General features: G+C 45.4%; 1 protein-coding gene across 8 annotated transcripts in view; it reads right to left on the reverse strand.

The window, feature by feature from the left end:
* scel (sciellin) overlaps nucleotides 1–26,917 on the reverse strand; it is a 108,254-nt gene that overhangs the window by 35,740 nt on the left and 45,597 nt on the right. For 5 of the 8 annotated variants that reach the window (XM_078545954.1, XM_078545955.1, XM_078545960.1 and 2 more), the window contains 10 exons: nucleotides 26,142–26,207; nucleotides 24,776–24,874; nucleotides 19,432–19,494; nucleotides 11,401–11,436; nucleotides 9,088–9,135; nucleotides 8,644–8,703; nucleotides 5,379–5,468; nucleotides 3,733–3,801; nucleotides 2,676–2,750; nucleotides 252–335 (listed from right to left, as the gene is read on the reverse strand). In XM_078545954.1, the coding sequence (XP_078402080.1) occupies nucleotides 252–335; nucleotides 2,676–2,750; nucleotides 3,733–3,801; nucleotides 5,379–5,468; nucleotides 8,644–8,703; nucleotides 9,088–9,135; nucleotides 11,401–11,436; nucleotides 19,432–19,494; nucleotides 24,776–24,874; nucleotides 26,142–26,207 (690 nt within the window). The remainder of the gene's footprint in view (nucleotides 1–251; nucleotides 336–2,675; nucleotides 2,751–3,732; nucleotides 3,802–5,378; nucleotides 5,469–8,643; nucleotides 8,704–9,087; nucleotides 9,136–11,400; nucleotides 11,437–19,431; nucleotides 19,495–24,775; nucleotides 24,875–26,141; nucleotides 26,208–26,917) is intronic. The other 3 variants (XM_078545956.1, XM_078545957.1, XM_078545961.1) reach the window with 3 other exon arrangements.

Below are 26,917 nucleotides of genomic sequence, written 5' to 3' on the forward strand. Positions count from 1 at the left end.
GTACACCATGATGCATGATTCAGGTGAAATCACTGCAAAAACAAAACAGATCAGCCAAGGGACGACAATAGCCATTATATCCAGGGCTGGTATAAGACTAATAAGGTGATAAACAGATCATCATACTGGGGGAATTGCAATGTGTCAACCAAGAGCAGCAGAGCACCATTAATTTAAACATGAATTTGAAGGGATATGAAATAATCCAACCCCAAAAATGTCAGCTGTGGGAAGAGCACTTCAGAGCTTACCTCTTCGATTTGGCCGGAAGGGATGGTGACAGCTCAATCAGACTTGAAGTTCGAACTGGAGTAGTTGGAGTGGCAACTGGACTTCTTAAACAAGAGCAAAATTGGCAAAAGCCACAATTCCAACATTAATGCAATGTTCTATTAATCTTATTCTATACACAAAGGAAAAAGAGATCTTGCATTTTGCAGAAATGAAGTGAAGTGCCTGAGATGTAATCATGGCCAGGATTTTCCCGTCGGCGATTTGGGGGCGGGGCCCACTCGCCAACGGGAAAATGACGTGGGATGACATTGGGAGGAACCCCCGACGTCATCCAGGTCCATTTAAAATTTTAGGAAGGCGGGCGGACAGCGAAATCAGCTGTCTGCCCGCCGACTTGTCAATGGCCAATTGAGGCCATTGACAGAGTAATTAAGATAATTAAAGATCTGCCCGTCCAACCTTAAGGTTGTCGGGCAGGCCAGGAGCCCCAGCGGGCTTCTGATAATACATGAAACCTCATCCACTGATGAGATGAGGTCTCATGTCTGTTTTAAAAAACTTTAATAAATTTTACGTGATATTTATTAACATGTCCCATCTCGTGTGACATTGTCACATGAAGGGGACATGTTAATAATTTTTTAGTTTTTCTATTTTTAAAGTTTTTTAGACTGTCACTAATCTCCCTGAGACAGCACTTTGCCTCAAAATGGCGGCGGGCCCCGTTTCAGCGGCAGAGTTCGGCTGCCCGCCCACTGCCAAGCCAGTGGGGCCCACCCGCCAGCCAAGGGCAAAATTCTGCCCCATAGAATGGAGTCATAAAAACATATAGCATAGGAGGAGGCTATTCGGCCCATCGTGGCTGTGCTAGACTATCTGAAATAGCTAGCAAATTAGCCCCACTCCCCTACTCTTTCCCCAAAGGCCTGTACTTTTACTTAATCATAAGTGTTTATCCAATTCCCTTTTGATAGTTGCCTTTAAATCTGCTTCCACCACCTTCACAGACAATGCATTCAACGAATAAATTGGCCCTCCTCATCGACCCCCCTGCCTTGTTTTTGTTTTTGCCAATTGCCTTAAATTTATTCCTTCTGGTGACTGGACCTCCCTCCAGTGGAAACAATTTCCCCCTATCTAACCTTATCAAAGCTTGTAATAAATTTGCATGGCCCATTTAAATCTCCCCTTAACCTTCTCTGCTCTAGGGAGAAAAATCCCAGTTAACTGAAACTCTTCATCTCTCACACCATTCTAGTGAATCTCCTTTGCACTCTCCCCAAAGACTTGGTGTACTTTCTAAAGTGTGGTCTTCACAATTGGACACAGTACTCCAACCAGTGTTTCGTAGAAGTTTCTCTTAACTTGCCAATATTTGTAATCTCTGCCTCCTTCTATAAAGCCAATTGTTATTATATATATTTCACCAAACCCCTTAAATCTGCAGAATGATTTTTGCAGTTAAAACTCAGCCTTTGCAGCTTCTGGAGGCTGAGAGTTTAGATAAAGAACACCACAATTTTTATTCTGGCTTCAGGTACAGTCAACTGCACCTCAGGTACGGGCAGAGTGCTGTACTTGCAATTCTATGGCTGTGCACAGAATAACACGCCAAGCAGAATACTCGACCTGCATCCAGAGCAGAGTTGCTTTTACTTGAGAGCAGAACAAATTCGGGTTTTCTTCACGGGTTGAAGGTCACTTGCCCAGCGCAATGCTTGGTTGCAAAAATATTCCTTCAACCGGAAAATTCTCTCATGCAGGTGACAACAAGCAGATTAGGAGCCAGCCAAGTATGGCTCGGGTGGCAAGTGAAAGTAGATTAAGAGACTTCTCTGAACATGCTGGAAATGGCTGAATTAAGCAAACATTTCAGCTTAGAGATCCTAGGAGCAATGCATGGACTTGTCAACACAAATCTTCGCCTGTGGGCAACTCCATACACATTCAAGCAATAGAGAGACATAAATTTGAACTCCAGTGAGGTGTAATCAATCATATAAACATAAGTATGTTTGCATTTATATGTAAATATATATATAAAAGATATATATAAAATATGCTCGTTAAAATATGTTCGCATGTAATTATTCATTAATCAGCTGCTGGACTGAGATTAAGTTTTACTATTAGCAGAATTGGGGTGGCCATTATGTGTATACTCCCAGCCCTAATGTTAGCAATAGAATGTATGGTTGGTGATTAACTGTTGGACTGGAGCAGGGCCATGACAAAGAAAATGAAGTAACATTTTCTTTTCAACAAGATAGTTTAATCAAATATGGCAACAGCAGTTCGAGAGGGGCAGGATGTCTGAGAGATGGTAAGAATTCGAAAATTTCTCGAGAACAAGTTTCAAAAGCAAGGAAACTGTAAAATGTTGCCAATTGTTGTATGTTTACTAACACAGCCCAGCCTGTTAGCCAGGCTGGTGATCTTACCCTGTACTTGTTTTCTCTGGAGTGAATGAAAGATCAATTAGACTTTTGCTTCCAACCCTAGATATAAAATCGGATCTGAAAACAGAAAAAAATAGTTGCTATACAGCCACAGATTCCAGTAGCCGTACAATGCATATTTGGGCATCAATTTTAACTGCTCCCAGTGACCCCCCCCCCACTCCCCAGTTTGTTTTGCAGGCTGATTCAATGGATGACACTGATTTTGTTGAATGCCACATGAATGTAAACACTCTCCTTCATCAGCACTAATATCATATTTGCATATTAAAACAGGACTGATGCGCGTCCTAAACAGGAACCTGGTGACCTCGGTAGATTGGACGATATAAATGGCCTCCACTTATGCTGATCTTTACGTGACAGCCCCATAGTGAATTGCTTGCCAACTCACACTGTTCAGACATGAAGAATTGATGCTCAGTTGAGGTACCAGAGGATGGGCAGTGCCCTTGAAACCATGACAAACTCAAGAGGAAACACCTTCAGGAGAGGAGAGGGGAGGAGAGAAAATCGGAGAGTGGAGGAAATAACATTTTGTGCAGCAGGACACAACCTTAAACAAATATTGGACAATTAGTTGCTGGGTGGCGCAGAGCTTGAATAATTCTGAGGAAGAGAAATGCTGTTGAAGTTTCTCGTTTGCGCTTATCACAGATAGACTGCACCTTTTCTGAGTTAAACAAAGGCAATAGCTCCCTGCTGCATTCTCCATGGCAATGCCTCCACGAATCAGAGCTGATTGGCCAACCAATCAGCGCCCTTTTCTCACGCAGTACAAACTGTTGCTCCTTTTGAAATTTGGCATTCTTGCATCTGTCCTGATGAGCGCAAGATGAAAAGCTTCAATCGCCTGTCTCTTTATTCAGTCATACTGGGCAATTGAAATTATCAGCAGGACACGAGGGTAGTATGTTCAGAGATTTACAAAAATTCTAAAAGAGGAAAGCACCAAAATCTGAGCCTGGGAAAACTTGTGAAGCTGTCAAGTGCGGTGTTGATAATAACCCACCACCAAAATGTTAGCCACGGTACTTACCCCTTGCTTGTAGTCTCGGTAGTAGGTGTCAAATCAATCAGGCCTTCCGGTTCAGCCTTCGTTGATGTTCTTTAAACAGGAGAGCAAATTGGGTTATGGCTACAGCCCTGGCACTTAATACAAGTCAATGTCAGCCTTACTCTAGCTGGTGTTCCAGTTGACTCCATGGGCTGAATTTTTCTACATGGAGGTGGGAAAGAGGAGTTGGCATTTTTTGTGGGACCCCAAACCCCCCTCGCGTGGGAAACTGAATAAAGTCAAGATTTTCGTGTAGATGAGCCTTTAATTCACACAGAGATGGGTTTCCTATCCAACTAAGGTTGGTGAGGAGGCCCTCGAGGGCCAACTAGGTTCCTTCCAGCTTCAGAGGAGCACATGGCTGCAGTGCATGGCAGGTACCCGGGAGGATGCCTCAACAAGAAGGCACCCTCTCAGCCACCTTTTAGAAACTTTAATTTAAAAAAATGTAGCCAGGCTACGATTGTGAGAAGGAGAGAGAGGAAGGTGTGGGGAAGGGGGAGCCCTTCACCCTTATATAGTGCGGCCTTTGGCTTCATCCCCACCCAGGCACCCAGGGGAGGGCTGGTATGCCTGCCAAGATTGCTGGCACTCCAGACTGCTGCTGGGTGCCTACCTCCAGGCAGTTGATCTGCCCACCACTTCCCCCCCACACCATGCACCCCCCGCACATCAGGAAACTTAATCCCTGCTCAGCAAGGCTCCCAATGAACCTAATTATCTGCCTGCACCATGGCAGGGAGCCGCTTTCCCAGGGTCTGAACCCACTTCGACCAAAATGGCCGAAATCGGGAACGGGGTCAGGAAACTGGCGTGCCAGCCTGCCTTGTAATTTTCAGGCTTCGGCAGCCTCTGTCCCAACATCAGCGGGGTCCAAAAACCCAGCCTCATGTGTTCATCCAATGAGCAGCTCAGCCCTACAAGAGCATTGGTCAGGATAATTGCCCTCAGTGAAGAGAGAGGGGAAGTTCCTTTTCCTGAGCCATAATTACCTATCTTGTGATCATAACAAAGGTACTTTGCTGAGTTTACATTACAGGCCTTGGCCATAAGCTGCACTGACAAGCAGTCGCAAATCAAGTAACTTCACGTTCTGAAATCCATGACAATGAAGATAACGGGCCAGGGGACATATGCAGATCCACCCAACACCATGACCTTACCAGACCAGTCTGGAGGGAAGAGTGTCTGAAATGGAAAGACTTGGTTGGGCTAGGAAATATTTACACACACACAGACACACACACACACACACACACATGCACACACACGTGCGCGCGCACGCACACAGACACACGCACACTCATGCACACACATGCACACAGACACATGCACATGCACACAGACACATGCACACACATGTGCACACGCACACAGACACACGCACACTCATGCACACACAGACACATGCACAGCCTTAGGGGCAATATTTTAAGTAAGGAGTATTCTTATAGAACTTCCTTTCCCTTTAAGTAGGTGTTTTCCTACACCCCACAAGGGTTATGCTTGAATAAAGCACCATCTTGTTTTCTGTTATTAAAGCATTAGACTCTTTTCAAAACCATGCAGTAAGAAAAATATCAATCAGCATAAACAAATTATTCCTAGAAAGTTTTCAGGCTCCTCACTTTGTAGTATTTCGTTCCAGTGTTGAAGTCTTTGGCACATAGCTACTTCCTGAAGTTACATCTTTCTGGCTACCCCATTTCAAAATTGTCCTGTCAATCAAAAATATCAGAATGTCACTTTCTCAATCTGATAAGCACAGGTTCGACGATAGAGATTATAATTGTCTAAAGCTACTTTATTTAAAATCTCTAACATCACAAATTTGATACTAAGTATGAACCTCCTAATTCACTGTAGTTTTTATTTTAAAATTGAGGTGAGGGTGGCAGGGTAGAGAGGGTTAAAAGATTTTGGGCAAATATTATGGCTGGTGGGGGGGGCAGGGGAGGGGAGTGGAGTGGGGGGGCGGTGGGGGAGGGGGTGTACTGGAATGCTGGGCCCCCCCCCTCCGCCCCAAGCAAAGCCAGCAAAGGAGCAATGTGGGGCTTCCGTCCCTCGCTGGTCAATCCGATTCACCAGCAGTTCCATTCGTCCCGGCAGTGCCAAAAGCGCATCAGCGGGCACCACCGGGACTGAAGCCAGGAAGAAGGAGAATGCCCAGTGGATCCCGGAGCCAGGTAATTCCAGGGTTGGGCAGGGGGGTTTTGTGCAGGTTAGGGAGGTGGGGGTGGCAGTGTGGTGTTGGGGGTGGGGAGGTGTCGGGGGAGGGGGAGGGTGTGCGTTAATGTACCAAGCGGGTAGGAAGAAAGGGGGCTTTCAATCTTAGGGGTACCGCCCGCCAATCCGCAAAGGTAATGCCCCAGCTTCCTTTCCACCCTCTGAAATTTTTTCTTAAGAAGGACCTGCCCACGCCAACCGACTGCCCACGCCAACCGACTTATGGCGCGGGCAGCGTGTTATCAGAGCCAACAGGCTTGTTAACAAGCCAAAATAACCCTTGGATTATTTACTTAAATATGGTGGGCGGGCTGCCGATTTCAGCGCGCACCCACTTCCCGTATTTTGAGTGCGAGAGGGAAGGGGGTGGGGTGGGCACTTGCCCTATTTTACATATCCCCACTGCCGACAACATGCCCGAGGGGGGCACGTAAAATGCAGCCCTTATTCTCCTCCAAGGAGGCATGGGCCACTGCTATAGGCTATTTGCACACCCATCCGAGTAGCAGTTTCACATCGGAGTTATCAGAACTCAGAGTGCATCATCTAGCAGCTCTCTTCACCAGAGAAATGATTTAAGGAAAAGTCCAGTGGCTATAAAATAATGTACATCAGTAACCTCCAAACTGTGGCCTCTGGGTAACATGTGGTGCCCCAAGCCATGATCGATTAGCCCTCAAAACCCTGACAGTTCCGCTAAATCTTACTTTCGCTCGTTGGTTTGTCCTGTTTGTATTTTATGGGCTAAGCGATTTGGAAAGAGCTCTTCTTAGCAATTCAGTGAATCAATCCTAACTCAAAACACTGAGGTCTGTATTTCTCCGATGGCGGCGTATTCCTTCCCACCATCTGAAGTGTCGGTGGGGACCATGTCCCTGCTGACTCCGAGCGCCCGGCAGCCATTTCCCGCTCGAATGAGCGTTAAGTGGCTGCAGGCGGGGTTTCCGCTCGTCACTCAGGAAGAAGCCCCGCCTTAGAGAGAGCTGCCGGCCCACCTGATTGGCCAGCCGATCTCCAGCCCCTGCAGCAACAAGGGCAGCAGGGGACTGGTGGGGAAATGCAGGAGGACGTCAGAGTCTAAGTCTCCAGGTGCCAGAGGACCAGGTGAGTTTAAAGGATCCCAGGACGGGGAGGGTAGGGAAGGCATGGGGTGGGGGGGGGAGGCACGCAAAGGGGGCAATCAGAGTCTGGGGGAAGAGGCTGGGGGAGGAGGGAGGTCCAGAGGCCACCGGTCCTTAAGGGGGGAGGGTGCCCGACTTCAGAAGAGGGCGTCTGATGGAGGCGCCCCCACCACCCCTCCCCCACCCCACTACCCCACTCCCTCCCCCCAACCCCACCGCCCCACACTCCACTCCTGCCCGGGATCGAACTCCATTGATTTTTGAGCTTCCCCCATGCAGCCTCAAACCTCCTGCCAGCCTAAAAATTGAGGCTGGGCGGGAGACGATCCTTACTGGCCAATAATAGGCCACTTAAGGGCCTCAACTGGGGCAAGGGCAGGGTTCCTGTCCGAGGCCTTGCCCAGCCCCAGCGTAAAATTGCTGTATGGTCGGAGTGGGCAGGGACCCAGAGGCAATCCCATCCCTTCAATTTCACGCTCACCGCCCCCCACCAAAATCCCACCAGTGGAGGACCGTAAGGTTCTGGCTGAGATTTGTTCATACCAGATCTTTGAGAGAGGTGAATACTAGTGGGACATGGATTTATACTTTGGTGGAAGGCTTTGTGGTACACGCCTCCATGCCCCATGAAGCCAGGACGCCAGGATGCTTCTGCTCGAGGATAAAGCCTTGTCCAGAGGCTCAGTCAAAATGTTTGGACCACAACCATAATATTCTTTGGAATTTTAAATGCTACAAGTTGACAGGTTGCTATTATAGAGCAAATAAAGTCCGTCATGACTTTAGGAAGTGGAGAGGTCAATTATGGGTTGAGACAGGTTAAGGAGCTAATTATTGGAGAAACAATGCAAGGACACTTAAAATGAGGGCTCTACAGGGGACAATGTCAGGAGTGTGATGGAGTACTTCCCACTTTTCTGGATGAGTGCAGCTCAAACAACACTCAAGGAGCTTGACATCATCCAGGACCAAGCAGCCCGCTTGATTGGCACAAACATTCACTCCCTCCATCACCGACGCACACTGGCAGCAGTGTGTACCATCTACAAGGTGCAGGAACTCACCAACCCTCCTTAGGCAGCACCTTCCAAACCCATGACCACCACCGTCTAGAAGAACAAGGGCAGCAGATACATGGGAAAACCACCGCCTGGAAGTTCCCCTCCAAGCCACTCGCCATCCTGACTTGGAAATGTATCACTGTTGCTGGGTCAAAATCCTGGAACTCCCTTCCTAACAGCACTGTGGGTGTACCTACACCACATGGACTGCAGCGGTTTAAGAAGGCAGCTTACCATGACCTTCTCAAGGACAATTTGGGATGGGCAATAAACTCTGGCCTAGCCAGCAACACCCACATCTCATGAATGAACATAAAGAAAAAATGTGCAAATACAATACCATAAAGTAAATCCCTCCTGCAGAAACATCCAAGCGCTGTCCTAAAGCTTCAGATACACCACAAGGAATTCAGACAAACAAACATTTGAATGTATTTAAAGTTTTGTGAAGCAAATTTATACAGTGACCAGAACCCAATGCTTACTTGGTAGGTGATTTTTCCTGTGTTGTTACTTGACCGTCAGGACTAGGCCTGCTCTGTATGCTAAGCAAAAAGAAAAACAAAGCAATCATTGAAACATGGCGTAAAATAAATTCAAGCCCTTGGGGTTAAACTTTCTGAATTCCTGATCACAGAAACAACATTAATTCCACAAGTCACAATGAACGTAAAAAAAAATGCAGAAAATATTTAACAGTGCGCTGGTCTTTATTGGTGCAAAGAGTTGACATGACTTGAGCATTTTTTTTAAGGTATGCACACCAAAAAACAAGATTATCACATCAATCTACAGGGCTGGAATGTTTGTGTGGGTAATAGAATTGAGAGATAGTCTCCATTAACTGTGTCACCGTGAATAATTATATAATAGAATTCAAGCTATCCAAAACTTCAGCTGGTGCAAAGTCATATAAGTCGCGGCCTTACCCCTTGCTGGTCGGACTCTCGAGTTTTGTTTCAGATGAAATTATGGTCCTGTAACAAACATGAAGTTAGAGAAAATGCATTTGCAAAGCTAAAATGATGCAATTTTCAAAATGTGCAAATGGCTTGGGGAAATTAATAATTTAAGAACATTTCTTTATCTAGAACAATGTAGGAATAATCTTAAGATTGGAGCCAAGCCACTCAGGAGTGAAATCAGGAGGCACTCCTTCAAACAGAGTGTAGTAGGAATCTAAAATTGTCTCGCCCCCCCCCAAAATGGTGAGGATGCTAGGTCCAACACTGAGACCGATTAGAGTTTTGTTGGATGAAGTAATCAAGGGACATGGATCAACGATGGATACCAGTAAGTGAAATCAGCCATGATCAAATTAACTGGTAGAACAGGCTCAAGGGCCTACTTCTGGGCAGGAGGAATGTGAAATTGCATGGATGGGATTCCCTCTGGGATCCCACCTGCCCTGACCTGGTAGCAATTTTACATTGGGGCAGACAGGCCCTTGGATGGGAAGCCGGTCCTTCCCCCAATTAAAGCTCTTAAGTGGCCACTTAATGGCCTTTTCCCACCCAGCCTCAATTTTTAGGCTGGCGGGCAGATTGAAGCTCAAGGCCGAAAGCCAAAATTGAACAAAGTACAATCTCGGGCAGGAATGGGGGTGGGGGGGTGGGGTAGAGTGGGGGGAAGTGGGGAGGGTGGGAGGGGGGAGGGGGGTGGTGCCTCCATCGGAAGCCCCTTTCTGACTGGGGGTGTGCTCCCCTCCAGACCTCCCGTCCTGACCTATCCCCCGATACCCCGATCACCTTCCCTACCCACCCCCACAACCCACCCCCCTGACCCCTGCCACTTAACTCCCCTCCGGTTGCTAACACTTAGGTCCAGGCAGCTAGCTGCAGCGCCTCCTCTGGCCACTGCAGCACCGTTCGTGGGATGACTGGAGAGCTGCCGGCCAACCAGCTCTCCAAAGTGGGACATCCTCCCAGAGACGGGCGGAAGTCCCACCTTCTGCCAATCAACGCTCGTTGGGGCATGAAATAGCATTGGGGCTGCTGGAGTCGGTGAGGATATGTTCTCCGCCAACTCTTCGGATGGCAGATTCGACACCCGCCACCCTGAAAATTCTGGCCCCTGTTCCTATGTTCTGAGAGAAAGTTTATTAATGCGTCGGAGGGAATATTGGTGTGCTACTTTTAATATATTAATACCTTGGTGAGAGCACCATATGCTAAACCTGCGTGTCTGCCGATGATATCAAAGCAGGATGCAGGGCAAACAATAGGAAATAATGTAAACAGATTCAAAGTAATTAAATAATTAGCAATCCCAATGGGTGGCGATCGCAGTTTAGTAAAATAATCACTGTGGAACAGTATGTGGTAAAATGCACTCATCAGCAAGAGGTGTCCCTAACTCATGGGGTTAAATGTAAATTCAAAATTCAAGATAAGATTATTGTGCCCCATCAACATGATCAGCCAGGCTGCTTTATTTCTACTGTTGAGATCATAGTGAAAAGAAATGTGAGCTGTTAAAGTGAAGTCATGATGACTAATAATATTGTCAGTCAGTAAGGTCTCCAGAAAGTCAGTATTAAGTGACTCATAGGCCTGGATACCGCGGGTCCCTGGGGGTGTGTTGGCAGGTGCGGGTTGGGGGTGTGGGGGGAGAGTAAAGCTGGGCAACATGCCACCCATTCCTGACCCCGCTGCAATTCTACCAGTGGTGGGGGAGGCGCAAATGTGGGTCAACTGAGGCCCTTAAATGGCCAATTAACGGCCACTTGAGGGTCTCCTCCCGCTGACAGTAGGGGTTTCAACCAAGGTGGGAGAGGCACACGCCAAATGTGCAGCCCTGCAGGTTTCAGTGGTTAACTTGGCCAGTTAATCAGGTGGGGGGGGACATCCTTTACAGGCCGTCAGAGACCCTCCTCCCCCTTTCAAGGCCTTCTCACACCACGGTTCCCCTCCCCCTTCCCTGCCCCATCTACCCTGGCACCCCACCCTCCTCACCCCTGCACCCGACTATCCCCAGACTCCATTGATGAACACTTCCTTCAGCACAGGCTGCAATCCCAGCGGTGGTCACCGCTCCCAGTGGTGCTGCAGGGAACAGAGGGCTGCAGGACATCTGATTGGCTGTTAGCTTGCTGAGGTGCCACCTCAAGCCAATTAATGTCTGATAGCCATTAAATGGTTGTGGTGTGAGCTCCCTCCCCTCCCCCCCCCCCCTCCCAACCCCATAATATCCATCCCAATCCCTTCAGTTTATGTGTAGTTAGATAAGAATCAAACACTCACATCTTCGGCAAGTCATTTATTTTGTATGAAGTGGTCCTGTAATTGGTGCAAAAAGAAGCAAACTTTCAGGTCATGTTTTCATTGGTTTCAATCATAATCAGCCTAAATTTGCTGGTTGCAAGAACATTGCTTAACGTTATAAAGAGTGTGAATAATGAAATGCTCAAATCATTTGAGATCACCCTATCAAATGCTCAATTCACAATCTTGCCAATCTGCTGCAATCAGATTAAATGGTTTAAAACTAAAAGTGGCAGGGATAGATCAGTAGGTAATCTGAGAGCTACCTATCAGTTGCATGATAGGACTGATCTTTTATTTGGATGTTTTATTCATATTGAGAATTATTATACTTAACCGCTGTTCAAATAAAATCCTTTAAATCTCAGACAACTTCAAAAGCCTGGACAATAGATTGGAAAGCCTGCACCAAGTTGGTTGGGTAAAGTCTTTCCAGCAAAATAAATCAAGAAATATTCTAAATCTTGAGGAAAGCTAAAGAACAAGCAATTTAACCTACTGATGCTATGCACAGGAAAGCTCGGTTGAAAATGTAAAATTAAATCACTAAAATTTACTTGTCATGACACTGCAGAAGGCAGTACCCTCTAGTGGCACTCAGAGAAACGACCTTTGCTGTGCAGCCCAAATCACTGGGATTCTGATATCAGTGCATTGAGGATTATGTTCAGATTTCAAGCGCTAAATGTGACCCGTACAGAGAATTAAGATAAATGAACTGCATAATAGTGTTTCACATCAATGACTTCTTAAATTCATTTACCAAACTAATACAGATAAGATCTGAAAATAAACGGCTGAGTTAAAGTAAGGAAAATACCACATGCTGGTGTTGTGCTTGACAATAGCGGGGACAGACAAGGAGGGAGGATAAGGTCGTGGCTGCTGTAATTTGGGTGTTTTATTAGTGTAATGTTTGAGAGGACCGGTGTGCCTCGTGCTTTGCTGGCCCTGGGTGTGAACGAATGTTAAGTTTCAAAGCACTTTCCTTCCTTTATCTCGATAATCTCAGTGACGAGATATTGCTTTTAGACTTACCGAACCAAAATCTGTGCAAGTGAGTCTTTTAGCTTGGCTTTATTGATGTCGTTTATTTTTATATAAGGGCAGGTTTTAATTTACGTCAGGGATATTAACACTGAAAATTTATGAAAGGCTAAAGACCGAACTTTACATCCCACGGGCCCGACCTGATCGGACATAAAACTGCGCGAGAAGACATCGGGCGAGCGTCCCGGCATCACCGCGCACTCGCGCAACATTTCGCTCAGTGGGCAGGTGCAAAAGTCGGAAATGCGCCCGCCGACAATGAAGAGGGCAATTAAGCCCATTAACGGGCGCAATTATCTCCGATTTTTTGTGCTCCTTAAGGTTGGCGGATGGGCGAATCGGCCAGGCGACCTTTGCATCCAAGGGCGGGGTGAACTTTCCATTGTGAAATAAAATTAAAATAAATATCTGTGGACAGCATTTTTTATCAGCTCTATTTTCAGGTGATTGATTGTGACGCAGAGGAATTTTTTTATTTTTTGCAGTTTTTTTGAACCTTTATTTTTAGCATTTTCAGGTCTGCAGCTCCCTGAGGCAGCTGTCTGCCTTCAGGCAGCTCTCTCGCAGCGCTCACCCAGAAACATCATCGCCTGCCCTCTTCCCGCTCCCCAGCCCAGCAGCGCTGAGCTTTTCAGCGCGCGTTTCGTGCTGGCTGGCCGTTAATGGGCCAGCGAGTGTGAAATCGAGGTCAGGTGCCGATCGCGATTGGCGGACCCGTTTCCCAACTGCTCCCGGGTCTGCCGATCACCCGCGCCCACCAAAGGCAAAATTCAGGCCTAAGATATTTTATCAACCATGTGTATGATTTACTCTCTCTGGTAGCCCCTCAAAGCGAGGAGGACACTTGACACAGAACACACACTGTGGCAAGAACCTGTGCATGGAGTTTTTTTTTTTAAACATGGGGAGGCTGTTGCACTGCAGCTACCACATGCTTCTCGCTGACCAGGAGACTCTCCCGCTCTTACCGCCTGCCATAGGTGTATTGGAAGGTTTTGCAGATTGATAATCGAACTGATTGGCCACATTACAAATGCACCTTTTATGGCCATCAACTCCCGGGATGGGACTCAAACCTCAAGCTTCTAGCTCAAGGGTAGGGTTGCTACCACTGCACCACAAGACCTCCTCCTACATGATTCACTGAAACGTAATTCAGTGATATGTTTGCAAATCCTGACCACGGTTGATGGCTGTGGTAATAAATTATTGATGATGTGAGAGTGCATCAGCTTCTTGAATTGCTGCACAGTCAGATTCACTTATGTACCCTAAGCAGCGAGTCGCTTACTGGTTATAACGTAAGCACTGAACTCAGGATGGATTTCATTATGACTTTCAGCTCAACTTGTGGGAAATGCTTTCTCACAGCCTTTGTCCAGGCAATAGACAGGACTTAATGATAACAGAGGGTAATAATTTTTTATTATTGCTAGTTTAATCATTATGATTTAATGGGTTTTTTTTCATGTATCCCATTTTAATTACTTGTTACAAGAGGTCTGTTGAGTCTCTTTAATTAATCACCAGCCTTAGCACTACATCATAGGTTTTCAAATTAGGGTTTATTGGCTTGGTGATCTGTGAGTTATGCAACAATAGGCAAGAATTAATTATATCAGAAGGTAATAATTCATTACTTTTGCTAAAAGGATTAGCTCACTAATGATTATTGAAAATTAAAAGTGGGAGAGATGCACAATGGACGAATGATCCAATATTGCTTGTTTCATACTATTGCCCAAAGTCAAACTTGTTCTCAGTAAGTTTTATTGTTTGTTAGTTCACTTGACAAAGGCAAAAGCTTCTACAAATAATATTAGAGGTCAAAAGTACAGAAAATGAATTAAAACTATAAAATGTGGCATGCAGCAGCCTGACTTGACAACTGAATGATGTCTGAGAACTAGGAGGTGAATCTCTTCACTTTTAGCTCACTTGATAACGGGCAGGCAAAGAGCCCAAGCGGCCTTTGCATTTTTCATGAAACCTCATCCATGGGCGGGATGAGGTTTAATGAAGCTTTTATTAAATTGATAAATAAATTGTGCTTACTTCATAAACACGTCCCAGCTCATGTGACACCGACACATGAGGGGACATGTCTGAATAATTTTTTTCTCTCTTCATTTCAAAGTTTAAATATGAACTTAACCTCCCTGAGGCAGCTCCGTGACTCAGGGAGATTTCTGCGCTCTTTCGCGCGCATGCCCCTGAATCTCCCTCCTCCCCGCCGCCTGCACAGGTAGCGCGGAGCATGACTCTGGGAGGGCCTTAATTGGCCCGCCCACGTAAAATGGTGGCCCGCAGCCAGTCGAGGGCGGCGATCAGACCCGCGCCCGCTCCCGACCGGCCCGTCTGACAGGCAGAAGATTCTGCCCCGTGGAATAATTCAAACACAAGGATGAAAATTTTAAATTTGAGCTGTTAGTGAACAAGGGGCCACTGTATATCAGCAAAGTCAAAAGCGATGGGTGCGTGCGACTCGGTGTAGTTTACAGGATGGACAGCAGAGTTTCGGATGACCTGAAGCTAATGGATAACGTGCAAATGACCAGGAAAGTAATGGAATAACTGAACCGGGAGGTGAGAGAGTCACGAGTTAGGGTTTCGTGGGTGGGCAGTCTTTCTGATAGGTCTGAGGTCAGAAGTTCAGCTCAAGGTCGAACAGAATATCAGGAGAACAGAAATCCCAGCACGGTATAAAATAGTGACCAAGGTCATAACTTCGCAAGAAAGAGGAGCAGGAGTAGGCCATTTGGCCCCTTGACCCTGCTTTGCCATTTAACAAGATCATGGCTGATCTGATTGTGGCTTTAAGTCCACTTTCCTTCCCCCCTCCCCCACCCCCCCTATAACTTTTGACTCCCTTGTAAGATCAAAAATCTGTCTAACTCAGCTTTGAGTATATTCAGTGACCCCAGACTCCACTGCTCTCCGGGGAAGAGAATTCCAAATACTCTGAAAGAAAAAATTCCTCCTCATCTCCGTCTTAAATAGGAGACCCCTTATTTTTAAGCCGTGTCCCCTATTTCGAAGTTCCCTCACAAGGGGAAACTTCCTCTCAGCATCTACCCTGGTAAGCCCCCTCAGAATCTTATACGTTTCAATGGGATCACCCCTCGTTCTTCTAAACTCTACTGAGTATAGGCCCAACCTACTCAACCTTCCCTTATAAGACAAACCCCTCATCCTGGGAAATCAGCCAGTGAGCCTTTTGCGAAATGCTTTCAATGCAAGTTTATCCCTCCTTAAGTGAGGAGACCCAAAATGTACATGGTACTCTCACCAATGCCCTGTACATTTGTAGCAAGACTTCCCTACTTTTATACTCTATCCCCCTTGCAACAAAGACCAAGTAGAGGGATAGAATCAGTGCAGATGTTATGGAGCTTGTGAAGATGGCTAAAGCCAATGGCTCCTGTTTTTCCAATGTTTAGTTGAACAAAATGTTTGTCACGAATAGATTCCCACCTGTTGAGGGGGTGGGTGGGGGGGGGTGGGGGAGCACAGGCAGGCACACCTCCGATCGATGCCCCCAATCGGGGGTGTGCCGCCATTTTACATAGACGGGCCAATTAAGGCCCGCCCAGCGTGACGTCCTATGTGCTCCCTGTGCAGGCAGGGGGGGATTCCCTCAGCTGAGAGTGCGCTCTTTTGCGCACGTGCACGAAAGTGCGCACTGATCTCCCTGAGGCTAAGTGCTGCCTCAGGGAGATCGGCTCCAAATTTTAAAATGTTACAGAGACAAATACAAAATTTCCCTGACATGTCCCCTCATGTGACACTGTCGTATCAGTTGGGACATGTCCATCGCTTTCAGTGAAACCTTTATTAAAAAATTTAAAAACCCTCATGAAACCTCATCCCGCTGGTGGATGAGGTTTTGTTCTTTTTCTTAAGCCCGCCAGGGCTCCCGGCCTGTCCACCAACCTTAAGGTTGGACGGGCAGGTCCATTCATGACGTTAAGCACTTCGTCAATGGCCTCAATAGGCCATTGATAGGTCGGCGGGTGCACAGCTGATTCGGCTGCGCCCCCGCCAACCTGAAAATTGAAATGAGGCGGGGTGATGTCGGGAGTTCCGCGTCAGTGAGTGGCCCCACCCCCTGCTCGCTGACCTAAAGATCCTGCCCCATAGTTCATGATAATAAATCAAGCTGCACTACACTAACTATTCACTGGCTACTAGTGTCTGATGAAGGGACTTAAAGTATCAGTTTTCTGAGTTTGGCCAGATCACTACTATCTAAATAACATGGGGTCCACCAGTCTCACCATTTGAATGTCACATTTAACGTGGAAACTCAATCAATATAAAACGTGCACCACCGAATGCTGATCTCAAACAACTCACCAAACTCTGGTAAAGACAACTCATTATATGGTTCATTCTGTGCACTGTGTTCAATATAATTTACCTTGGGTAAATATATTAGCATACAAAGCTCCTATATAGGGTATATTTCCATATGGAAATAGGAAGCCCATAATTCCTCAGAGAAGGATTCAACTTCAGGGCAGCTGATTAACAAAACTAGACACTTTTTTACTTCAATCCTGTCATGTTTTTCACATTACTCCCATCTGTGCTGTTCCATTACTTCACTTAAATTGTCCTTGCAGACTTTGCTCATCTGTAACCAACTATCACTGAAATCATCTTCTTACTTCTGCTCACAATCATCTCTAAACACGTATGTTTTCTGAAACATGAAACATTGTACATTACTTCATCCATTCTGCTAGACTTTGAGAAAGCTACCAAGCTAATTCATTATGGCAAGCAATCTCTGACATTGCAATAAAGCTTCTCCTGAATCCTATTCATGCCTTTGCACCTATCCTATCCAATCTATCTGCCTTGATCATTTTTACCGACTTCACACCCAGTTCCATGTTTGCAAGGCAAATTCTGAATGGGACATGTTGTGCCATCATTATTCATTAACAAGTGTCTTCAAATTTGTTTCAGCAGTGCAATTTATTGACCTGATCGTGTGACTATTGTACCCCGATTACAGATCAGGGGCAGGATTTTGACTACTGGAGTCAGGAAAGGGAGTTAAAATAGCCCCTCCAGTCAGCTTGCCAGTTCTGTCTCCCTCAACCAATGGCACCAAAACAAACTAAGTGGCCATTTACGAGAGCCAAGTACTGCAGATGCTGGAAAGCTGAAATGAAAACAGAAAATGCTGGAAATACTCAGTATGTCAGGTAGCATCTGTGCAGAGAGAAACAGAGTTGACGTTGCAGGTCAGCAACCCCCGATCAGAACCCTGACACTGAAAGGTCATCGAACTGAAACATTAACTCTGTTTCTCTTTCCACAGATGCTGCCAGACCTGTTGAGTATTTCCAGCATTCTCTGCACTTATAATTAGTCATTTATCTCACTGATGCTTGGGGTCATTGATCTGTGTACTTTTACTGCTATACCCATCTATACAACAACCATGACTACACTTCAGAGAAGTAATTCATTAGGTGTGAAGTGCTTTAGGAATCATAAGGTTGTGAAAAATTATTATTTCTTAGATTCACATCTGATCAAAGGAAGATGGTGCGGCTGTTGGAGGTCCATCATCTCAGTCCCAGGCACTGCAGGAGTTCCTCAGGGTAGTGTCCAAGGCCCAACCATCTTCAGCTGCGTCATCAATGACCCTCCCCCCATCACAAAGTCAGAAGTAGGAATGTTCGCTTATGATTACAGTGTTCGACACAATTTGCGACTCTTCAGATGGCAGTCCATGTCCATGTGCAGCAAGACCTGAACAGCATTCAGGCTTGGACTGATAAGTGGCAAGTCACATTTGTGCCAGGCAATGACCAACTCCAATTAGAGAGAATCCAACCATCTCCCCTTAGCATTACCATTACCATCACTGAATCGCCCATTATCAACATCCTGGGCATTACCATTGGCCAGAAATTGAACTGGACTAGCCATATAAATACTGTGGCTACAAAAGCAGGACAGAGGCTGGGAATTCTGTGGAGAGTAACTCACTCTTGAATCTACAAAGCCTGGCCACCATCTACAAGGTGCAAGTCAGGTGTGTGATGGAATACTCTCCACTTGCCTGGATCAGTGCAGCTAACACTCAGGGAGCCCAACACCTGACTGGAGCCCACAGGACAAAGCAGCCTGCTTAATTGGCACCCCACCCACCACTTTCAACATTCATTCCCTCCACCACCGACACACAGTGGCAAGTGTGTGCCATCTACAAGATGCACAGCAGCAACTCACCAAGGCTCCTTCAACAGCACCTTCCAAACCTGTGACCTCTACCACGTAGAAGGACAAGGGCAGCAGATCCATGGGAACACCACCTCATGCAAGTTCCCCATCAAGCCACACACCATCCTGACTTGGAACTATATCACCGTTCCTTACCTGTTGCTGGATCAAAATCCTGGGACTCCCTTCCTTAACAGCACTGTGGGTGTACCTACACCACACGGACCGCAATGGTTCAGGAAAGCGGCTCACCGCCACCTTCTCAAGGTTGTTAGGGATGGGCAATAAATGCCAGTGATGCCCACACCACATGAACAAATTTTTTAAAAATGACTTGTACCAAGCAGAGAGACTTGCCAAGCAAGTGCTGCAGCATTGACCAGCAGGGGTATGGAAAATAAGTCAATATAACCTAGCCTGTGGTATAGCATTCTATCCATTTGCTCACCACAGAAGACATTGGCAAAGCTTAAGCAAAATGAAATCAATTGGAACTGAAATAATTCATTTATTTTTTATAATGGTCCTCTTGAGCTTCAATACTAGCTTTGTGCCTACCAAATAATTATCCAGCCATAAACTGCATTGATTAATATTAATTCCAAAGCTCAAAGTGTTATATTTGGTGTGATTATAAATATTTGCTGATGTGATATAAAAGTAAACCCCATTTTAGGGTAAAACATATTCCACGTTACTGTGGAATTTCCATCCTACCTGGTGTTTCTCTCCAAACTTGAATACTTGCTTGTAGGGCTGATGTCAGCGCTGCCTGTGTTTCTGTGTACATCAGGAACAAAAATGCAGAGAAATTCAGTTAACATGAAAGTAAAGCAGTATTCTTTGAGCACTACGAGCGTGGCAGTTTTCAACAAAGATCAGAAAAATTCACAAAACACAATTCTAAGACATAAAATTTAGAAGGCATCTTGATTAGAAAGCTATCAGCATTAATTAAATGCGATCATTTTTGCTGCATTGGTAGAATCATTTGTTATGGAAAATTTTGTGCTCTACAGAATTGAAAGAAGGTGTCTGAGAAGTGATCCAACAGAGGTATATAACATAGTCAATGATAGTAACTATTTAATTTAAGGACTGATAACAGGAAGTTCCTCTCAGGAAAAGGGTGATTACTGCGTAGAATTGATTGCCAGGTGGAGCAATAATCCTAAATTTAGCTAAAACCAATTGGATGCTGCAATGGGGGGGATGTTAACAGCATTCTGCTGCTGAAACCCTCTTCAATTACCTCTAGGCTTGACTATTCCAAAGCACTCCTAGCAGGCCTCCCAGGTTCTGCCCTCCACAAACTTGAAGTCATCTAAAACTTTGCTACCCGTGTGCTGCCTTGCATCTAATTCCCTTCACCCATCACCCCTGTACTCGCTGACCGGCAGTAGCTCCCGGTTTCTTGTAAAGAAAGTTTACAATCCTTATCCTGGTTTTAAAATCCCGACATGACCTTATCCCTCTCTTGCTCTGTAATCTCCTCCAGCCCTGCAACTCCCCAATCCTGGCCTCTTGATCATCTCCAAGTTTAGTTGCTCCACTGTTGGCAGGCATGTCTTCAGCTGCCTAGATCCTAAGCTCTGGAATTCCCTCTCTGAACCTCTTCGCCTCTCTACCTCACTGTCCTCATTTAAGACATTCCTTACAACCTACTTCTTTGACCAAGCTTTTGGTCACCCACCCTAATAGCTCTTTACCTGGCTTGGGGTCAAATTTGTTCGATAATGCTCCTGTGAAGCATCTTCGAAATTTTATTACGTTAAAGGCGCTATATAGATACAAATTGTTGTAAGTTTCTCAGCCGTGTGATTTTGAGATTTTTAAACACGGTGTTGGGTTTCCATGTGCAAGGACACCCGCCTGATCGAAAAAAAACCAGGGCTGAAACTGAAGCTGAACTATAGTCACAGTGCATGCCTAGAGCCAATAAGGTATGCTTTCTGAGGACTGTTTTATTAATAGTCTGCATTAACTTTTAGTGTCTTTCTAATAAACATTTTGGCTTGCTGATTCACACAACATGGTAGCAAACTTAACTGGTGAGGTCAGGGACATAGTTTGTTGTTATATCCAATGAACACTATTAGTTTGTACTAAGGTCATTATGCTTATTGCAATAATTCTAAAGCATTTCCAAATTGATGGCTGACAGCTATCAATGTCTACAGAACTTTAATGCCCGGGTTCGCCACTAAAAGGAAAATCGATTGATGCGGAGACAGGTGCAGATCCCCTATAGGCTGTTCAGAATTTCAATTCATAAAACGATATTTATCCATGATTTAGAATTACTTTATTAAATAAAATTTGAATTATTGAGAAAACCACAAGTATTTACATGACATTTTAAATAAGAAGGTGTTGATGTACTGGAAACTTTAAAATCGCAAGTATTTTTTCCTTATTGTCGCACTTTCAAATGTCAGACAAGTACTTCAAATTAGTCAACATTTGCTGATTGTTGACAAGTTCTTTGACTTAGGATGTTCGCATGATATCATCACTTAAACTTCCTTGAGGTGTGACCATAGTTTAACAAGTTTGTTTCTGCATGATTTCGCTGATACTCTCCAGACTGCCGCTATGGGAGATGTGTTAGGCAACCACACCAGCATTTTATCATGCTAACATTGTCAAAGGGCACACATCAGTAATTCTGTCTGGTTTCCCAGAATGTGTCAAAATTTACTGACACTGCGACATATGATTTTCATAAGGGCATAATCTTATGGTTCAAATGAAAGCGGTTATAAGCCACTGATGCCAAATCAATTGAAGGAATTAAAAGAGAGATATTTACTTGAGAAGTGATGGTCCTAATAAGTGTGGAGAAGAGGCAGGGATACGAGATTAAATAATAAAGCTCCAATAGCTAACAAAAACAGCAGGCCATCCTCAGGAGCTGAATGGCCTACTCAACAAGCACATCAACACACATCATCAGTCAATGCCATGAAAACTTGTGTTAGAAGGAAAGCAATTCGGTAGCAGGCTCATCAGATACAAATTTGCTCAAATCAGTAAGTAAATGTCACTTGAAAGCATTGTCATAAACTTCAAATAAACATTGAAGATACAAAAAAAGCGCACGTTCTGATTTGAAATCAGCGATCCAATTACTCTGATTCATACAACTGGTGTTTGTGTTGAAAAACTCTTTGACCTCACTGCACTCCAACGTGCTAAGAAATTTAACGTCATCTTAAAATTGCGGCCAAAAATTCCATGGAGCCACTTGGGTGGGAGGGGAAGGCTGCTCTCTGGAGGCCCTGACAGGGGCACCCACAGAAGAGAGCAAAACATTGCAGGAAATATAAAAGAAGGGCTCATAGATTCCGATGAGATTGGTGTTCAAAAGCCCCTGGAGAAAATGACACAACAGAGAGGAAGACTGATGGCCGCATATCCTGATTGTCACGTAGAGGGAGGTAGCAGTGGCACCTTCACATCTCCAGAACTGCAGATATGTGCCAGGAAAAAAAATCAATGGCCTGATGAGGGCAGTGAAGGTAACACATCAGGCTGCATTTTTTGTGCCCCCGCCAATCATGCATGTACAATAGGGTAGGTGCCCACCCCACCACCTTCTCACCCACCCTTGAGCTCATCCCCATAATACAGGAGCATGGACAGGCTGCTAATCATATTTAAGTAAATAATAAAGAGTCAACTAAGCTAGTTAACAAGCCAATTGACCCCGATAATATGCTGCCCATGCCATAATATGGCTGACATTGGCAGTCAGGTGGAAGGGGGCAGGCCACTTTTTTCAAAATATTTCTTAAATAGTAGGATGGAAGCGAGGTACTAACTTTGGGAAGTTGCCTTTGTGCATTGGGGGCAGACCCCTGAGATAATACCCCTCCCTTTCTTCCTACCTGCCTGCTCTGTAAAACCCACCACTCCCACACCCTCACCCCCCCCACTTCCCTCTCTAAACAACCCAATCCCTCCCCGCCAAACACCCCGGACTTACCTTGCTCCGGGATCCATGGGCCTTCTTTTCTTGGGCCTGCTTGCAGACCCCACTAATGCGCTCTTGGCACTGCCGGAACTGCTGGAGCCAGCGGCCAATCAGATTGACTGGTAGCTTTCAAGGACAGGACTTCCACCCAGTGAGGGGGTGCAATCCCAAACTGCACCAATTTAGCCCACCCGCAGCCTATTTTGGCAATGGGGTGGGCTGGTGTGGCGTGGGTCAACTCCACAATGACTTTCCTGCCAGAGGGCATGATCTGTTCACCTGCCACCAACCCCCACCCCCCTCACAACCCTAATATGCTGCCCACTCTCTACTCTCCCTTTTCTTTCCTAACTTCCCATACGCATGAATACACTATTCACCTGTACAATTAAAAGTTCCACAAATAACCTTTTACACTGCTTTTGGTTAACTGAGTACTAACCCAAACCTACCTGGAATGTGTTCCACCCCCAGATTTACCCACATAGTGTCAGGCTGCAAGTTTATCAAAAGAAGCTCACCAAAAATGGTAAGTAATAAGCAGACTTGAAGCCTTTGTCTTCACTACAGCTGGCAACTTAATCTGCTAGTCAATGGAGTGATAGCAAAACACCTCCGACAAGCCCCCAACATCATTGCACTATTGTCAACTTCTACTCTCTCGCACTCCATTTTCACACTCCACAAGAAATACCATTCAATCTATAAATGGCATGTGAAGATATGAAATTGTAATCACAGGGAATTGTGTTCAGCTCGTACATTGTTTGGTGTTGGTGGGCTCAGGTTTCTGAGACCCAGGGCCAGATTTTCGTGGTGGCGGCCTGAATCAGGAGGTGGGTTATCTCCAGGTCGCGACCCCCCCACCCCAATGGGAAGTGGAAACTTTGCAGCATTTTGGTGGAAGTGAGCGGTCAGTTGGGTCGGGGACGGGTTTGCCGGCCAATTAGAGGCCAGTGAGGCAGGGGAAGAGGCAGGTCAATGGAAACATGCGCCACGTTCTGACTCACCTCAAGAAAGTGGTCAAGAAAGCCGCCCGAGTGATCATAAAGAAATATTACACCCGCCTTGGCAATGACTGCCACACCAACAAAAGGGTCTGAGAGGAGATTGCCATCATCCCCATCAAGAAACTTCGCAGTTTCAGCATTTCAGCAGCAACTTTTAAATTTTGCAAAATGAAAAGCACAGACTTTTCATGTTTCTGAGGGTAGGTGGAGATATGGGACCCGAGATAGGGTAGGAACTTGAGAATTTGTTCTGCTGCTTGTAAGTTGACCTTCCCCATGTCCTCCCTGTTCTCGCCACCCTTAAGTTGGTCTGCATTCAGGAGCTCCCAAAAGCCAGCTGCCCCTGTGAAACTTTGTAAAGAATCAAAGGCGAGCTCCGAATGAGCTCCTTAAGCGTCTTAATTGGCCTGATCATTGCTGCAGGTAAGTTCATTAACCCACCCCACCCCCAACACCCTGTTCTCCTCCTGTCCTCTTGAAAATCGCCTGGGTCAGGAGTGGAATCGACAGGCCCGGCACACAGGCCATCGGTGTAATTTTTTGCAGGTTGCCCACCTCCCTTCCAACCCACTCACACCAGTAAAAATCCAGCCCCCAATGTAGGTCCAGTGTAGTCGTAGCTCATGCATTGTCCATGAAGCACCCAGCTCCCGTGTAACATTAATGGGAAAAGGAACTCCTAATGTGCTACTGGATCAGTGCAGGAGCTCTGAAATGATGCAGGTGTGCGTGAGTTCAGTGCTGGAAGTCAGCAAGGGTTTACTTAAAAAGAAAACACCTTAAAATAGACCTTTCAAAAAAACACCAGTTGTATAAATTACCTTTGTTCGAAATGGGAATAGCATGTTGTTTATTAGCCAATGATGCAGGCATACAGCATGAATAACCAAAACATGCTGTATTGTCAGGCCCGCCGTACTCATATAATGAACAGCATGTTTCCATCATTCTCACCATGCAGCTTCTATTTTAAGAGTGATTCAAGCTGCTGGGACAATTTCTTGCATTCAATCATGTGCAGGAGACTCGCTGCAGCTCAGATGGAGCTGGCCAGTACCACAATTGATATTTCTACCTGTTCAGGATTTCTTCAGATCTGTGTCGGCTGAGCATAACATTCTCATGAAGTCCATGAGCTGACTCTGAGCTGCTGACACAAAGAACAGTTCTATACCTCAAACATACAAAGCTAAACAAATTTACTCAAAGGTTCTGACCTCACACTGCGCATACCATCGGGGTTTAAGATGCTGAAAGTCTTCTCCTTGTTTCGCCACTATAACAAAATAACTGTCTTCTTGCATAATGTCAAACCATATCAACACTAACTGAAAACCAGGCTTTAGTGAAACTTCCCTCATACATAGTTATGTTACCAGATTGCCTTCACTGGTTCGAACACATTAAAGGCAACCCTGAAATAAGCAATAAAACATGTCATAAGAGCAAGCCATCCTCAAGGACGCTTTTCAGGGCATTGACGCTTTGGTTGGATCAGCCATCTTGGCATTTAGGGTACCTGTACAACAACAACTTGCATTAAAAAGCCCTGCTAACGTAGCAAAACAGTCCATGGCCCATCACGGAAGAGCAATCAGACAAAAATCAATCCCATGCCCAAAAGAGTACGAGAGGGGGATATGTCTAAAAGCTTGCTGAAAGGGGTGGGTTTTCATGAGAAACAAGGAGAGGGAGGGGGACAGGCAGAGAGATACCATGGATCTGATCATGTGGAGGACGCTCGTTCCAGCTCAAGTGAAGCTTTCCAACATCACAATTGTCATTTATATCTGGCCAACAGAGTCCATCTCACAGCAAAGAGGAAGGTTTCAGCCAGAATGACAAAGGCACTAACAGCACATCTGCAATGCTTATAAGTCCCTCTGCTGTTTGCTGTATCCACTCTGCGGTAACAGAGCACATTCATCAGCAGAAGCACCAGTGCCCTTACAGAACTGCTATATAAATCAGATGTTATTTTTCCACAACACCCATTTCTAATATGAGGGGAAGAATTTCCCGTGGCAAATTCTGAACAGTTTTGTACTGTTAACCCTTCATGATGTCCCCACAATGCTTCTCCACAGCTTCATGCTAAAAATGCAATAGCAAAAGTTAACTGTATTTATTTTTGTTTTTGAAGCAATAATTTATGTTGTCAAACTGGAACAAAAATCCAAAAATGATGGTGGATAAAGGATAAACCATTCATACCTCCCAAAGGTTACCATAAATTTTGTGGCTGATTCCCTGCCTCCCATGAACTGTGGGCCTGGCTTTTACTCTATTTAATCCACATGCGCCACTGACCACAACTCATGTGCAGCCTTTCACTCCTGATTTATTGGGTCAGTCCAATACTGTAGGATATAGCCATATGGGCTTCATAAATGTAACCTCCATTTTTTGATGTATGATTACAGTTGCTGCTGCGATCTCACCTTGTAGGTCTGTCCAAAGTTGAAGCCCGCTGTATCTTGCTGAGATCAGTAGTACTGCCCGTATCCCTATGCAAAAATAAAACTATCAGTGTTAAAAAGGAGATTTTGCTGTTCGTACATTTTCATGTTAATTCATCAGATTTGCAGCCTGCAGTAATGAAACGAAGAAAGCAAAAATCCAAAGTGCTAAAAACCTTGAAAAATTGGAAATGTCTGGTATGTCAGACAGGTTATCATTTCAGGTGTAACCTTTCATCTATCTTTCTCTTTCACCTAATCCATCCTACTATACATTTCAAGCATTATCTGATTTCGTTTCAGATCGCCAGCATTTTTCTTCTATCTCTACAACACAGTATTAACCTTGACCATAAAGATGTAAGGAACGTCATCATTGTCTTCACTTGGTTTTATATATAAACTCTAAAATCTATATTTTTGAGCTGGGGGGTGGGGGCGGGGCTTTGATCTGTGATGCATTCTGGCCTCAAATTCTGCAGTATTATAATTTCAAGGGCAGTGCCTGGATCAACCCACTGGTGATCTTCAAGTCTCCTGACCCTAGGAGAATATCTGGCATCAAGAAAATATCATTTCAGTTGAATATAGTCAGTGAGCGCACTAGGGACAAGGGCTGATTGGGCCAAATGGCCTGTTTCTGGGCCTTCTATCTTATGTAATGTCAGGGACCAGCCAGCCAGTCAAAAAAGGTCAGGAATCACAATAGAAGGAACAATTCCTTAAGGGGTGGGGGTAGGGGTTGGGAGAGATCCCAG

This window comes from Cetorhinus maximus, chromosome 7, assembly GCF_964194155.1.
Source record: "Cetorhinus maximus chromosome 7, sCetMax3.hap1.1, whole genome shotgun sequence".
In the NCBI taxonomy this organism is placed as follows: domain Eukaryota; kingdom Metazoa; phylum Chordata; class Chondrichthyes; order Lamniformes; family Cetorhinidae; genus Cetorhinus; species Cetorhinus maximus.